General features: G+C 43.0%; 1 protein-coding gene across 1 annotated transcript in view; it reads left to right on the top strand.

The window, feature by feature from the left end:
* The window catches only part of Cdk6 (cyclin dependent kinase 6), a 165,658-nt gene extending 149,712 nt beyond the window's left edge, over window positions 1-15,946 (top strand). The window contains exons 5-7 of the mRNA XM_028778291.1: window positions 9,977-10,027; window positions 14,369-14,504; window positions 15,748-15,946. Of these exons, the coding sequence (XP_028634124.1) occupies window positions 9,977-10,027; window positions 14,369-14,504; window positions 15,748-15,894 (334 nt within the window). The 3' untranslated portion in view covers window positions 15,895-15,946. The remainder of the gene's footprint in view (window positions 1-9,976; window positions 10,028-14,368; window positions 14,505-15,747) is intronic.
* Window positions 15,947-16,175: the final 229 nt, after the last annotated feature.

The raw sequence follows: 16,175 nt of genomic DNA, 5'->3' as shown, positions 1-16,175 counted from the left end.
TGAATCTGTAATATTTGTTTTGAAGTATAGTTTCTTAACTTATTTCTTTTAACTGGTTGGTGTTACACATTAAACAGTCCACTAGCATAAACTGTCTCATCTCATTAGTGTGTATTGGGTGCACTGGGGTGTTCAGCCACCCCTACACTGAATTTCAGAATATTTCCATCACCCAGAGAGAAACTCAGTACCCATTCAAAGTCTGTCTCCCACAGCTAAAGCTACAGTAACAAATGTAAGGACGTGGGTTATAAACAACAGAATTCATTTCTTATAGTTGGGGGGTTGAGGAAGTACAAGATGAGGGTCCAGAAGATCCCGTGCCCAGTGAGGGCCACTTCCTTCTGGACTGCCTTCTCAGCATCTTTCACAAGACAACATGGTGAGGGTCCTTGAAGGACTTCTCTGAGGACACTAGCTAGCACCAGTCATGGTCCAGCTCATGACCGAAGGTCTTACTTTCCAGCCATCACTTTGAACATAGGATTTGAACCTTTTCAGAGGTAACATATGAACTTTTCAGAGACAGAAATATTGTATGTATCCAGTGAACCTCAGTTCTAGACAATGACAACTCTGTCTTACAGTTTTACAGATCTATGTATGTGTAAATAGACCCATAACTATAGCGGTTCATTAGAGACTGATGCTTTTACCCAACATAATAGCTTAATAGGTTACCTGCCTGTGTGTACTTCATCATTTCTATGATTACATGATACTCCATCATATGGCTGTTTGTTCTTTTTGTAGTCATCCAATGGTGAACACTTACATTGTTGCTACTTTGACTTCTTAGGAATGATGTGCTCTGATCACTCGTGCACACTGTCAGTTCTACAGGGTATACACCTAACTATGCCTACTTCTTTTTCACAGTCCTCTTTCTTTGATTTTAGTTAATTGTTCTGTACATTTTAATTATAAAAGGTATATCTAAAGTTAATTCTCCTAGTGGCTAGAGAGATGGTTCAGTGGCTAAGAACATGGACTGCTCTGGCAAAGGACCTAAGTTCAGTTCCCAGCACCCCCACCTGGTGACCTACAGCCAAGTGTAACTCCAACTCCAGAGGATTCCATGCCTCTTCTTATCTTCAGAGGCACCACATACTCAAGCAAACACACACACACACACACACACACACACACACACACACACACACACACACTCCTTTGTCATTTTGAAGGATACAGCCCTGATGCTTCTCCCAGGTCCGGTTCAGTCTTTCTTCAGATCATCTTGCACCAAGAGTCTCGCATCTCTTCACACTGCCTCATCCTACCCACTTAGGCCCTTCTCGTCTCTTGTGCTCCAACCTGGCAGTCCTACCCCTTGGCCTACTCTTATCCCCACTTGCAAACCGTGGCCAAATGAATCTCTCTAAGCTACTATTCTATTTCACTGTCTGTTGAAGTCACAGAGAGCATCCTACCCACTCCCTAAGCTCTTTCCTCAGGTACATCAATTTCCATCTGGAAAAGAGGGCTAATCAGGCCACACCCACATATTTAGTAAATATTAAGTGGTTTCACCAAGTGTGGGGCTTCATCGGTAACGTGACAGAGACATCTCCGAGTAACCATGCATTTCTTTATCTTCTTTCCAACGGGAGCAAAGATCCTTGTGGTAAATAAGTGTGTTCATAGATAAATGTTTACATTTTAATAAATTTATTATATGTATAAATTAGTAGTATAAGTATCAAATAACTTATTTGGATTCTAAATACTATTGTTTAATTTACTTTTATTTGTGTGTGTGTGTGTTTATATGTACACCATGTGTGTGCAGGAAACATAGAGGTCAGATTCCCTGGAACTAGAGTTTACAGGCAACTGTGAGCACCTAATGTATATATTGGGAACCAAACCCAAATCCTCCACGAGAGCAGCACATACCACTGAACTACATCTTCAGCCCCTCTAAATGCTCTATATACAAAGAACGTACATAATGCTCTATAATTTTAAATATTGGAGATTTTCACAGCAAGGGTGTTTATAGCTACCTGCCAGTTAGTACCATATGTGCTAAGTGGGTGATCATTCACTTCGTGTTTAGTAAGCAAATCAATTAACAGACTTTTCTGTTGATTTAAACAGCTGGTAATTATAAAGTGGGAAGTTCATTGTCTTAGATAATGGCTCTAGAAGGGAGCGTAGCGCAAGCATAAAATAACAAGATAACATTCTTGGAGACGTCCCTATATGGGCAGGGGAAATCCCACCCACCGAGGGAAGGCAACAGCTGAAGTCAGGCCACAGTTCACATGCAGGTCACAGAGGTGTTCTACGGGCTGACCCCCCGGCTTCCGTGTCTTGTTGGTACAGTGAAAGTATTTATAATGAAATCTCTCGTCTCCTTTGCACATCAATCACTTCCTTTGTGTAACAGGTATGTCGGTGTACACTCTTGTACTAGGAAACACCCTACTGTTCACCAAGGTTCCATATCTGTGCGTTCTTCTTACTTGTTTGTTTTCAAAGACATTAATCTGAAAGTTGGCCCCTTTGTAATATGACCCTGAAGAACTCACTGATAGCAACCTTAGTATGTGGAGATCGGAGGTTTCGGTAAAACTGTGCGCCGGAGAGGAGATGATTTTTCCAGTTCAGAATAATGAACTCCCTTTAGAAAAATCAGCATTCCTCCCTGATAAAATTCCCTTTCTTTGATTAGTTATAAGATCTTTAATATGTAATAAATATACAGTAACCCAGATAAAGGACTGCTAGTCTTAAATATGACATGTGATCTCACTATGTGGTTACGTGTAAGTTTTTTCTTTCTTGGTTGATTAAAAAAAAAAGACCTCTTGAAACAAGGTCTAACGTACATGACCTCACCTGGCCTGGCCTGGCACTCACTGTGGAGACCAGGCTGGCCTCAAACTTGAGTGCTGGAGTTACAGGAGTGTGCCACCACACCCAGCCTCTTCCCCTTTGTATTCACCATCTGAAGTACTTTATCATCCAGTATAATATTGACCAGAAGCAAGAGGAGTGTGTGTGTCTGTATGGGACTTTATTTATAGATGTTTTAGATGTGTGCCTGCTCATACACTCACCCCCACTCTGTGTGTGTGTGTGTGTGTGTGTGTGTGTGTGTGTGTGTGTGTGTACTACTTCTAGATCTGTTTTGAAGCTGGGCATTGTAGGATATGATAAAGTATGACTTAGTGGATCCTATGATGTAGGTGTTATTGTCTCTATTCACAGATGAGTCAACTAAGAATAAAACAAGCCCAGGGACTTTCCTCAAGTCATTTGGAGAGAAATGATTGAGTTGGGTGTTTCCAGAACAGTCCATACCAGTCTTTTCTCCAGTAAGCAAACATCCTTTAAACATTAGTCTGGGAATGTAGCACAGTGGTAGATTGCTTGCCTGGCACTTGTGAGGCCTTGAGTTTAATTCCTAGCACCACCAAAAAGTTGTGTGTGTGTGTGTGTGTGTGTGTGTGTGTGCGCGCGTTCGTGTAGTAACAAAAAGAAAGTCATATAGAGAAGATTTCAAGAGAGACTTGAGGCAAATCCTTGCCAGTAAACACCAAAAAGGTGTGCTTGCTTTGGCATAGTGATATCATAGATGACATTGAACAGACAGTTGATTTACTGTAGTATACTTTAAAAGGAACACAATATTTCCATTGAATTTTGTAATACTGTCCTATATTAGGAAATACTTCTTTCATATAGGATTTTAAAGGTATCAAAGATAGCTTAGTGAGTATTGCCAAACCTGACAACTTTGGTTTCCTGCACTTCACAATGGAAGGACAGAGTCATCTCCTAAAAGCTGACCTCTGACATCCATACATGCACTGTGACACTCGTGTACACACATCTTAAATAAATAAATGAATAAATAAATAAATAAGTAATAAGTTAATACAGTTTTAAAAAGCAGTTTCATCTTCTCATTAACTGTTATAAGATATAAAATGGAATATCTAATGTTAAAAAAACTTGGAAATAAGCCAACATTATTTTTCCTAGTAGTCATTAAAATGAATAATATTCGATTTCCAGGCATTATCCACACACATAGATACTGACAAATAAGTTGGTTTCAAAGTGTGACATATCAAAGCCCTAGTTCACGTAAAAGTTCAAAATAGGAAAAGATCCCTGTCTGTAAATTAAAGAATTCATGCAGATAAATGTTCACGGGAGGGGTGAGTACACATGAAGGTCAGAGGACATCTTAAGTATTGGTCCTTGCCTTTCCACCCTGTAAAACTTGGTCTTTGTGCTCTCTGCTGCTGCCTACACAGGCTGGCTGGCCCACAGATCTTAAGTGAGTCTCTGGATCAAGTAGGATGCCTTTGCACAGCACTGGACCTGTCTTTGGATGGGTCCTGAGAGTTTGAACTCCTGTCCTCTTGGGTGTGCAGCAAACCTTTTTTTTTTTTTTTTTTGTCGAAGCTACCCGTCAGCCATTCACAGCACAGACAAGGAGTGTGCTCTGTTTTCTGTAGTTGCTTCTACCTTTGTTACACATTTCAATCTTTCAGTATGTGGAATTTATTGTTGTAAATATGTATTTCTCCTTTCTGTATTTACTGAGCACCTATTGATTGCCAAGTCTTGCTCTAACGATTTTCACATCTGTTCCTTATCATGAAGAAAGTAATAAGTATGTGTATATGTCTATGTGTGTACACATACGTCTTTGCAAATATATAGTCAAAACAAAAAAAAACCCTACAATCATCTCAAAAATGAATATAAGGTAGATTATACACAGAGCTAATGAATAACATAGTTCTGGACTACCAGAATGACTTTTATATTATTTTAGTTTTAGTTATGCTATCGTTCATGAAACAGCAGTGCTCCGTTTTCTTGAGGGACGGCGACTGTGTTTTCAGCAGCTTGTTTATGTGTAGGATTGAAGAGTTAAGTTTGATCCTGTTCTGTGTGCGTGAGTTAAGCAGTAAGTACAGAGTCCTTGCATATCATGCCATGACTTAAAGAACTTGGGAAGGGCCATTCTGGGGTCTGGGGGGTGCTGGTGCATCCATGATAAATTGACAGTGGTGGGTGGCTTTGTGTTGGCATATAGGTAATTGGAGGGATGTACTGTTATCGGGGCACTTGTAACAAGCTGAAAGAACAGATCCACTATAACAACTACGGGAGTTTTTGGACATAATATTCTTTTGAGCTTTGCAGATGCACAGTGATTGCAGGGAGCCCTTCTCTTCCCTCCTGGAGGAAAGCAAAGCAAGCAACCGAGAGGAGGAGGGGCCGCCTGTCAGCTGACTTGAATCTGATCAAAAGAGCAGCTTGAGGCTCATCTGGTTGATTCGGTTTAAATGTTTCATGAGTTATCTCAGAATACAGATTACAATATGAAAATAAGCATAAACGTTAAAAAAGATTAAATAATGCTTCCAACACTCTTGAGGTTAGCTTCCTGCTGGGCTCATTTGTAAAATCACTTAGAATTTTTGTTTGCAGGATGAGCTAGTTTTTAAACCAGCTTTTTTAAAAAAGGAAAGGGAAGGGAAGGGAAGGGAAGGGAGGAAAAGACATGAGTATAGATGAGTCTTATAAAGCAAAGGAAGTATCTGTAGCTGGGTGGTAGGAAAGGCAGATTGAAGGCTAGGAACAGGCCTTGTGAAGGTTAGAGCCAGCGGGTCTTTGGCAGAAGGGCATGGTGCTCTTGTGTAAAGGCATACTTACACTATCGGAAATTCGTCTGAAGTGGTCGTAGTTTTTGATGATGATAATATAATGTGTGAAACTCATGATCTTTGGTCATGTCCTATGTAATCAAAAATGATTTCTCCTTATAAGCTAATCTTAAGAAGTAGCTATCTTTGTATTGTATTACTGAACCAGAAAAAAAAAAACTGTGTGTACAGAAGTATCTTTGAGATTTTAAAAGGTCGCCTTCAAACTTGCTTCTTTCAGTAGGATATCTCTATTTCTGATTTTTATCTTTAAATAATTTACTTAAAAGAATTAGTAGGTCTGTGATCCAGAGAGTGGATGGAAAAAGAGGTAAAACAGTTTTTGCTCTGCGGGCCCTTTTCCAATGGTGGGAAAATTACACCAGTTTTTTCTGTTTCGTGCCTTGGTCTCACTGGGTACCATCAACCATCCCTGCCCATCCTCATTCTTCATATAGGACCGCTCTAAGGTTCTTTTGGAATTCTGGGACACACGGGCTTTCTGAGGCCATGCAGTGAAAGAGTTTGAGGTTATATGAGCCTCATCTGATTCGGCTCTGTCTCCCCCCCCCCCCCTTTACTTCTTTCTGTCATTCTATTTATCTGTTCCTTCAGCCCTATGCTTCCCTCTCCAGCTCAGGTCTATGTGGGTAATAAAGATCCAACCAAGTCAGCTCATTTCTCCCCGCTCCCACCCTCGCCCCCAGCCCCTGTCAGTCAGCTGAGCCATTTCCATAACTATAAAATGTCGCCTAGGGAGCGACATTAAACCAGAAACAGACTCTAAAGTCTCCATTCCTTGAGGCTGAGCACAGATAACACAGACGGTTGTGGAGAGCCTGGTAACAAGTTCTGAGTTCAGTGCACGCACACGTGCACGCACGCTCGTACTTGTCGAAAACATGCTGTTTAAACATGCTTAACGTGACCTCAAGCATGTCATTTGAGGATGTCTAACACAGCAAAGGGGAAGATTCTTCAGTGACTACAGTCCGCCTGCGTCCCTCCCCAGAAGACACAGACTAACCTCTGAGATCTCTTTAAACATGAGAGCATCAAAGAGAGACTGTGTCCTGAGGTCCTGTAGCTCCCTCACCGCCTCTCCCCATGTCCCTCTGCTGCACATCAAGATTCCAGAATGATCCAAGCATTTTTCCTTGTTACCCACCAACCTCCTCATGTGCACAGATGCCCTCCTGTAAATGTTAGCCAGATCATGTGTACTCCTCTTCTAGAGAGAAGAGAATCCTCTTCTAGAAACTAGGTTGGTCTAACATTTCCTTCACATTTATAGTTACCTTCTTAGCTCTTCCCTCCACCACGTGCCCATTTCCATTGTCTGCCGACTATGTATCTGCATCCAGTAAACTATTTTACTGGCATCTGACACAGCTCAGTGGCTCTGTGTAACTCCAGCCAAACCATATCTGCTGCCAAGCCAAATGACAGAGTTCAGGGTCCTGTTGTGCACCAGATTTCTCCAAAGTGATGACAGTCACTCATTCTGGTACCCTGAATTGCTGCATCAGAGAGATTTCAGTCTCCACAAAGGCCATCATCCTGGGTGTTCACAGAACAGGAGCTGTCACTGAAACCCTGCTTCTTGCACTTGTCACTAAAGGAAGCAAGGGCTAATTCAAAGATGACAGAGCACAGTCCATCCTGTAGACCAAATTCAGCCATTAAATTAAGATGATACCATAGCAGAATATCAGGCCTGGGTGCCTTCTGCTGGAATATCCAGCAGTAAAATGGGCATTTTTTTTCTAGGATATCATAGAAAACTTTGCCAGGATAGAAGAGTCAAAAGCTCATGAGTTTCCATGACCAGTACTGATCCGCCCTCCCCCAAACCTGCATATTGGAAACATCTTAACCTTCAGGGTAGGCCATTAGATTAGGAGGTGGATCCCACACACATAGATCAGAGAGATGCCTTCTCTTTCCACTGGATCTCAAGGAAGCAAGAAGGCAGACCTGCCATTTTATAAAGCAGGAAGTGGGCTCTCACCTGACCCATCCTCCCAAACCAAGAGGAGTCCATTGCTGTTGTTTCTGTGCCCCCCCCCCCGGTTTATGAGATTCTATTGTAGCTGCCTGAATAGACAAGACACACACCCCAGAACAAGAGATAGGCATGCTTTAGGCCCTTGCCTAGGAGAAGCAGCATTCAAGACAGCCTCTTTGCTTGCTTCTCAATACCTGTGGCCAGAGTATTATGTTAAACAGTTCTGTAATACTCAACAGTAATTCCTTACCAGCTTCTATGGCCAACCATCTTCGAGAGTTGATGCAGCTTGCATAGTTACTTAGACACAGAATCAACTCACCAAGATCACTGGTACTCCTTCCTCTCTGTGTATAAACCTAGTTGACCTGGCACCCCTAACATACAAGCCATTCAAAACGTGTTTACTAAACGGGTATCGATTATGTATTCTTAATCCTCATAAAGTTGTTTAGACTTTGCCTTTGTAATTTCATAATTTACTCTGATATTAAGCAAGAAAGAAAAGTTGTTTCTAAAAAAAATGCGTATTTGGTGCTTTGGAACAGTAAAAATTAAATATGGACCAAAAAATTGGGTCCAAAAGGGGTGACTTAAGGATCCAAAGAATCACTTTCTGAGTCTGTTTGATTATTGTAATACTACCCTGACACTGGGTAGTATTTTATAAACAACAGGACTTTACTGTGCACTGTGCTTGAAGCTGAGAAGCCTAGGGTGAAGATGCCAGCAGGTCCCGTGTCTAGTGAAGATAGTCTGCCTGCAAATGTCAGCTTCTTGCTGCCTCCTCACAACGCAGAAGGGACAGGGCACATTTCTCCTCCTCTTAGAGCACCAGCCCCATCCCGTCCACCCCTTCCCAGGGTTGCCTGACACCCACATTCAAACCATAGCAGCTGCGAGTGAGTGTACAGTGAGTGTTAGTTGGTGGGTTGCTTTGTTTCTTGTTGAAGTAGAACAAGAATTTATAGGCTCGGGGACATTCAGAGAGCCGTCTGATTATAGGCTCCCAAGGCACTAGCTTGTGAAATGGCAGGACTCTGAAGTGCCCACTCCCAGAGCCCCATGCTGCTTCTCCCGGTGGCGAAGCTGCAGAGAAAGGAGCTAAGAGAAGAACATTTGAAATGAAAAGGATTGTTTCCACATAACCGTGAGAGCTGAGCTCAGGCTTCGGAGCACATCGTCACTTTTTACTTCGCTATTTTTTGAGACCCGTTTAAGGGCTGGTAAGGTAGCGGCCTCAGTAATGGAGTGCATGCTTCTTAAATGTGTGGCCCTGGGTTTGTTGCCATCAACACTTGCACGCTTTATATAACTTATATATAATATAATATGGAATATAATTCTTTATGATAATCATAAATATTTTAAGTAAATTAATATTAATAGAGCCAGTTATAGTGGTCTGGCACTAGGGAATCTGAAGCATTTGAAGTTACCTTGAATCCACATAATGAACTCCAGGCAAGAGCAGGCTTTGGAGAGAGGGTCTGACTCAAAAATAGACAAAAATTAAAAGGAGACAAAATAGCTGTTCGTGCCATTCACCAAAGAGTCGAGAAAGATTTACTTGTATACAACAGATATAAAATAATAATAAATAAATAATAGTAATAACTGTGTGTCAATTGGGGAAAAATATTAGGACAAAACTTATGAGGAAACCTACAGATGTCCCCACCCTCAAAGGACTATTTGGTCTATTTGGGGAAACACCAGAAATGTCACAAAGGGAGCTTATTTCATTGCCAGTGGAATGGTTTCTGCAGCTAAGGAAGGCTCTGAGTTCAGAAGAAGGCACGGTTGCCTCTGAACACATGACAGTCAGCAACTGTAGTACTAAAGGAAAGGAAGCAGCGAACTGCATGTTCTAGGATCCAGGACAGATAAGAGAGAGGCCTGCACGGAAGTACCCCGGGTGTGAAAGGCACTCTGGAGGTAGCCTCGGGACTCCCACATAGCTTTAGTGGGAGGCTCAGACTGAGATGGGCTCCAACTTGTTGCAAAGTTATGCTGAACTCTAAAACCTGGGCCTGTGTGGGAGTTTTGTCACTGCAATGGCTGCAAACGGGATATACGGTTCTGAATGTCAGATAGCACAGCAAACAGGAGAGGCCCTGCTGCTAGGGACGTACATGGAAAGCCTCCCTGGACCAAAGAGGACTGATCATATTCCTCATTCCCATCAGTAAAGAGCATTTTGCTTTCTGCTGAGCAGTGGTAACGACAGATAATTGGAATGTACTTTCAGGAAATGCCTGGTTTGAAGATGTTCTTTTTATTCTTGCAGGCCTCTTTTTCGAGGAAGCTCGGACGTGGATCAACTCGGGAAAATCTTGGAGTAAGTAATACTTTTATAGTCACGTACAGCATTTACAGTGGCTTTCCTCTGATGTTCTTCTCTTATCTTTCTTGCTCCAAGCTGCTGCTGAAGGCAATCTGACTAGTTGTGTGACGAGTGGGGTCAAGGTAGAAGAGCGATGTTACATGGGGCTGGTCATGACGCATAGCCTCCATGCTGTGTGCCCTGGGCGCTTTCATGTTGCCTGTTGCTTGGGTGGGTCTTTGCTGCTTCTCTATGCTTGGCTGAGCTCTGTGCACCCGCTCTGTGGTGCAGATGTGTTGTCTGCTTGTGGTCACATCAAATTTACCACTCATAAGAGATGGGACACTTGGTGTCTTGGGACCCCTGCCTGGACATCCTGTTGCCATTGAGAATCCCTGATCATTCCTGTTGGTTTTGCTTTGCGTTCCACAGCCGAGGCCAGAATGCTAGCCAATCACATCCCCCCAACACCACCCCATTCCACCCCACCCCCAGAACACCAAAATCGGGAATGAAGTCTTAAGTTCTCATCCTGGTCTGTGGCTGAGAGGAAGTCACAGGAAGCGCCCTAGAGTGGGTTTACTGCACCATGCCCTGCTCGTAATTGCTGATTTAACCCCTTTTCTTCTTTAACGTTTTCTCCTGGGCGATAGAAGGGACTCCAGTTTCTCCGTGCACTCTGTTCTCTGGCTCACTCGCTGCTTCCGGTTGTTTCCTCCATCACTCTCCGGTGATTTGCAAACTTCATTCGCACCTACGTGTTTGTGCATGTGAAGATGTGCATGCTCTCATGTCACTAGAGTGTAACCGGGACCTTTCTTGTCACGAGCCATGCTGTGTGGCATCCTTTTATGGACATGTGCTTTTGCCAAGAGAGGGAAAATGGAAAGAAATAGGGTCCTGGCTAAAAATCACCACCAGTGACACTTTTATCAATCTCAAGTGCTTTTTATGGGATTTAAAATCTGTAAGACTTGTTCCCTCTACCCACCCCCAAAATAGTGTCCCTACAGAATTACGTGTTTAAATGTGATTGCTTCAAGCCTGGAATTTACCCCAAAGCTGAGGTTCTTTCAGGAACTGGAATCTGTCCCCAGTGCTTCGAAACTGAAAGAACATTCTCTGGCTTTGCTTTGTATATTGGGGAGGTAGTTTATCTTCTTGCTGTTTTGGTCTGGTCTGGTCTGGTCTGGGGACTTCCCATACCTCATCTCCTGACAATCCTGTAAAATGGACACTTTCTCCACTGAGCTCTCTTGTTACCCTTCCTATGCATGACAAGTTCCTGTCGCTAACCGCTAGACTCATATTTTTCTCTGAGAAATGTGGAACATGTCCTGTATGCATGTGATCTTCAAGAGGGACTCCAGAAACAAAGTTGTTCTAGTCTTCCCCTGTTGAAAGGGAAGGCTATCTTGGTGGCATATGCCTGCTGGGCCCTGGAGACTGTTGCCTTCCCTTCCTTCCTTGTACCTTGTGGGATTCCTAGCCACCTCCTGCACGGTCTGGGGACCTGTACATGTACTCTCAGACCACAAAGCCAATCAGTAGGACAGAAGGGACATTTTGCTTATCCCATGGGAAAGCCTGCTTGACTTTTGGCCAAGGCCTGGCGCTCCCACATAGCTAGCAGAGAAGCAGCTGGAAAGCCTTATATGTTTGGTGCCTTTAGATTACCCATGGTTTCCGGCTTTGCTTCATTTCTCTGAGTGCTCTTAACAGAAAAAGGACAATGCTGCACCCTAGTGTCACTGCTAAACTACGTAAACAGTTATTTCCACCACAGCCGTTTATATAGTCTGTGCCCTGTCAGTCTTCCCAGTTTAAACAGTCAATGTTTAGACTTTCTGTCCAACTGTTCAAATAGTGAATTACGATGAAAGCTTTTTCTAATGAATCTGTCATGGTTTCATTAAGGCTCATGACAGTCATTACTGGACAGGAAGCTGACTTTTTTTTTTTAAAAGACATAGTCTCCTACTTTTAATAAGGTAAGCTGTAGACAGACATGTACTTTCTTTTTTCTTTTAAAGATTTATTTATTTATTTTATGTACATTAGTACACTGTAGTTGTCGTCAGACACACCAGAAGAAGGCATCAGATCACATTGCAGATGGTCGTGAGCCACCATGTGGTTGCTGGGAATTGAACTCAGGACCTTTGGAAGAGCAGTCAGTGCTCTTAACCACTGAGCCATCTTCTTTTAGAGAACGTTGAATACTTCAGAAGTAAAGCAGTGGTGTTAGGCCACGAGATTTAGAGCGTTTTCTAAGAGTGGTATCATAGTTACCGATGCTGGGCATGGAGTGAGGAGAACCGAGGCTGACCGCACGGCGTGTGACCTGGGCAGATGTTCTCCTTCCTCATTCTGTTTGTCCATCCCTGCAGTGAGGTGGCACGCCTGACCTGTGTGTCTCTCACAGCTTTCTAGAGGATTGGAGAAGACTATAGGCTGTAAGTTTTATTTGTATGTATGCATGTATTATATATGTATTATGTATGTAACCACACATTGTGTGTAGTTCATATGTATTTACATATCAGACAGACTGTTTCTCTGAAAGTGTTCAGCTTGTGACTGGTTATTCTTAAGATTTCAAATCTATAGGTATGTTCAGAGCTACTAATAACGCTCAGGAGTCTGAGATAGGAGGACTGTGAGTTTGAGACCAGCCTGGGATGCCTAGTGAAACACTATCTCAAAAGAAAAGATGCTGTCAATAAAGTGATTTAAATTCTAAGCATCATTATCATTCATTCCTAGGGGCCAGATGTTGAGGGTGTACTAAAGTCCTTGTCTAAAAGGGCAGACATTTCAAATTGCCTGTATCCCATTCTTCCCGAGCCCACCCCCTCATTACCTTTCATGGTTAGGATGGTATTTTTACCCCTTCATTACCCACTATGGACCTGGCTATTCAGCACACTTACATGTTGGCCACATCATGATTTTGCTCATGGATTCCAGGAAGTGTACCCATGAGTCTTTGTACACCTGAATAGTGTAACTCTCTGCAGAGATTACTGTGTCTCCATGGGGACACAGTTAGTGTCTGGCCTCGACACCCAAGGGCCATGTGCACTGGCAACGGTGAAGCTGCTCTTTCCAGGGAGGTCTGTGACCTAGGCTCTGTAAAGGGAAGGGAACAGTGACAAACCCCTGTAGATCCTGTGAAATTTACCACCTTCCTTCCTAAAAGATGTTAATGACCACGCCTTCTAGGCCTATGCTACAGGAAGTACTGTACATGACCTTACTTCAGGCCAGCACCATTTCTAATTAGGGGTAAAACAGTTTGGATCAGTATCTAAATTACTATAGATCCTGTCCACTAAACTGATTTTTGTCTTTTTAGCTCAGAGTTACTCAATCTGTGCACTGTCCAAATACACTTAGCACCTATACATAAGCTATAAATAATACTACATCTGGATAAATTATATAGGGCCACCTGCTTACCATTAAAACGGATACTGGCTGCATGTACTGTGTACCAGGAACTTTAATATGCAGTTTCAATAAATTACTGCCAACCCTCATATTAACCATAAATTATCGTTGTCACATACTTAAAGACCCCAGAGCTCATAGTTGTCGTGTAATTTGTCCTTACCTGTCAATTAAGGGCAGGTGCTGAATTTGAAGCCACGTCTGCCTATTTGCAAAGCCTGTGCTCGTGTTATGGCTCACTGTTTCCTCCACATTTCTGATCCCAGAATGGTAGTCAGGGAAAATCTAAATGATACTCTTTCTAGTTGACTGTCTCTCACTCTCAAATACCGTTACACAGTGCTTGCATAAAACAGGCATGACATACCTCTTAACCTTATTTTTGAGTCTAATTTATGTAATGGTTTAGAAAATTATTCTTTAATTTAAACAAATTCAGCCAAAGTAATGTGTGTCATCACAAGCCGTGCTGAATGAGCTTCGTGAAAACACATCTTCACAGAACTGTTGTATCAGAATACAAAGCAAAGTTTCAGGTGTAGGTGAAGACATATCCAGACAAGCGTAGCAGGTCCTGCCTCGTCACTACATCAGGACTTACACCAGGGGACTCTCTGCCCCATCACTAAGCCAGGACTTATCCCTGGCTACAGAAATGGCATTCACATAGACCCCTTCCATTGGATATCTGCTGCCAGGGGCAGACTCTTACTTCCCATCAGTGAAGTTTGGAGTGTCCTCTGAGTTTGTTCAATGTGGTATTAGGGTAAATGGGAAGTCCTTTCCATCACAAGGTGAGGTTCTCCCTATGCCTGCCCCATAGCATTTGCCTGCTCTAGGATTTGGTAAGGAAGGTCTTTGTGTGACTGCCAGTGTTTACATTCCCGTCTGGTTCTTCTGTAGCGTCATTGGACTCCCAGGAGAAGAAGACTGGCCTAGGGATGTTGCCCTTCCCAGGCAGGCTTTTCATTCCAAATCTGCCCAACCCATCGAGAAGTTTGTGACAGATATTGACGAACTAGGCAAAGACCTACTTCTGGTAAGTTCCTGGGATGCCATTGGCTTAGCACCCGTTGAGACTGAATGACAAACAGTATTACATGCCTCAAGCACATGACATGGGGGACTGTACTTTTCTCTGTGGATTCTGTTTCCAGCGGGTGGCTTTTCATTCTGCGGTGCCTTTCTAACCCAGCTCTTATTTTGAATGCGTATTTGGATGCAACTTTACAAGACTCTAGAGTCCTTGGGCTTAGGCTTCTTGACAAGAAAATGCATTTCTTTGCTTAAAGTTTCATGTCACTTGAAGCAACGTGCTAGTCACATCTTTGCAAAAAAAATTCCCCCAGAAGAACCAAGTACCAATACTTGTAGTCATTGATTCATTGAATAAGTATTTTATGTGCCATTCACATATAAGATGCCCATTAAAAATAAGCTTCTAGGGCAGGGGAGGTGTACCTGTTCTCAAGATATTATGTGTCATTTTTGCAGAGGACCCAAGTTCAGTTCCCAGCACCTGCATCAAGCAACATACAACTGCCTGGAACACCAGCTCCAGAGACGCCCTGTTGACCCTGTGGGCACCTGGGTTCATGTGCGCATTCCCACACACAGAGACATGTAGACTCATACTTAAGATGAAGTTTTTTGGTTTTTTTTTTTTTAAAGCACTTTTGTATTTTGAAACTCAAATTCCTAGTTGTTGATGTTGCATACAATGTCCTTCCTTGCGCACACAGAAGGCCCTTCTTACTGCACTGTTCTTGAAGTCAGAGCCCCATGAGTAAATAAGTCTGTTATTAACCTCCTGAATTAAGAGCCCATACTCTTGATTCAGACAGACTGTGAGTCTATCAAAACCCGAGTGTATCTCACCCTGCTGCCAAGGCCAGAGAGGCTGTAGTCCCCTGTGGCATGTTTTTCTCATGGAAGCAAGCAGAAACATGATGGAAGGCCTAGTTCAGTTATGTGCTCGAGGGCAGTTTGAAAGGTGGAACAGTCTTCCCAGCCTGCCGAAGTAGTCAACCCTTGAATACGTTGTAATTCTAGAAGGTAATCTTAAGTCAGGTATCTGATAATCAGAGTAATTATTTTACAGAAGCAGCATTTATTGTCGTAGTGTTTTTATTTAGTTCACTGTTGTGCTGGTGACTCTGTTGCTCAAGCAGAACGGTGGACAAATTTTTAGCTACCTTTTCCAAGACTTTCCCCCAAGGTCCAGCGTTCACACACTTTATTTGCTGTGATGTGTTTCACACCAGATGTTCTCTTTACTGCAGAAATGCCTGACATTTAATCCAGCTAAAAGGATATCTGCCTACGGTGCCCTGAATCACCCGTACTTCCAAGATCTGGAGAGATACAAGGACAACCTGCACTCTCACCTGTCATCCAGCCAGAGCACCTCGGAGCTGAACACAGCCTGAGGTTCCCCCAGGGATGCCACGAGCTCGTCATCTGAACGCATTGCTGGCTTCAAGTCCCCTAAACAAGCCTTGCAGAGCAGTTGAAGATTGCTGGCTGCGGGCCTTCTAGCTGCCAGCTTCTGGGTGGGCTCTGCCTCACCAAGGAAACCACCTAGTTTACTGTTCAGAGATCAATGCAAGAGTGTTTCCGGCTTTACGTTCGTACACTTGTTTGTTTGTCTTGTTTGTTTCAAGAACCTGGAAAACTTCCAGAAGAAGAGAAGCTGCTGACCAATTGTGCT

The sequence above is a fragment of the Grammomys surdaster genome, unplaced genomic scaffold (assembly GCF_004785775.1).
Source record: "Grammomys surdaster isolate TR1022 unplaced genomic scaffold, NIH_TR_1.0 333, whole genome shotgun sequence".
Taxonomy (NCBI): domain Eukaryota; kingdom Metazoa; phylum Chordata; class Mammalia; order Rodentia; family Muridae; genus Grammomys; species Grammomys surdaster.
The sequence above is the reverse complement of the archived record's forward strand: the minus strand, read 5'-3'. Positions and strand labels throughout refer to the sequence as shown.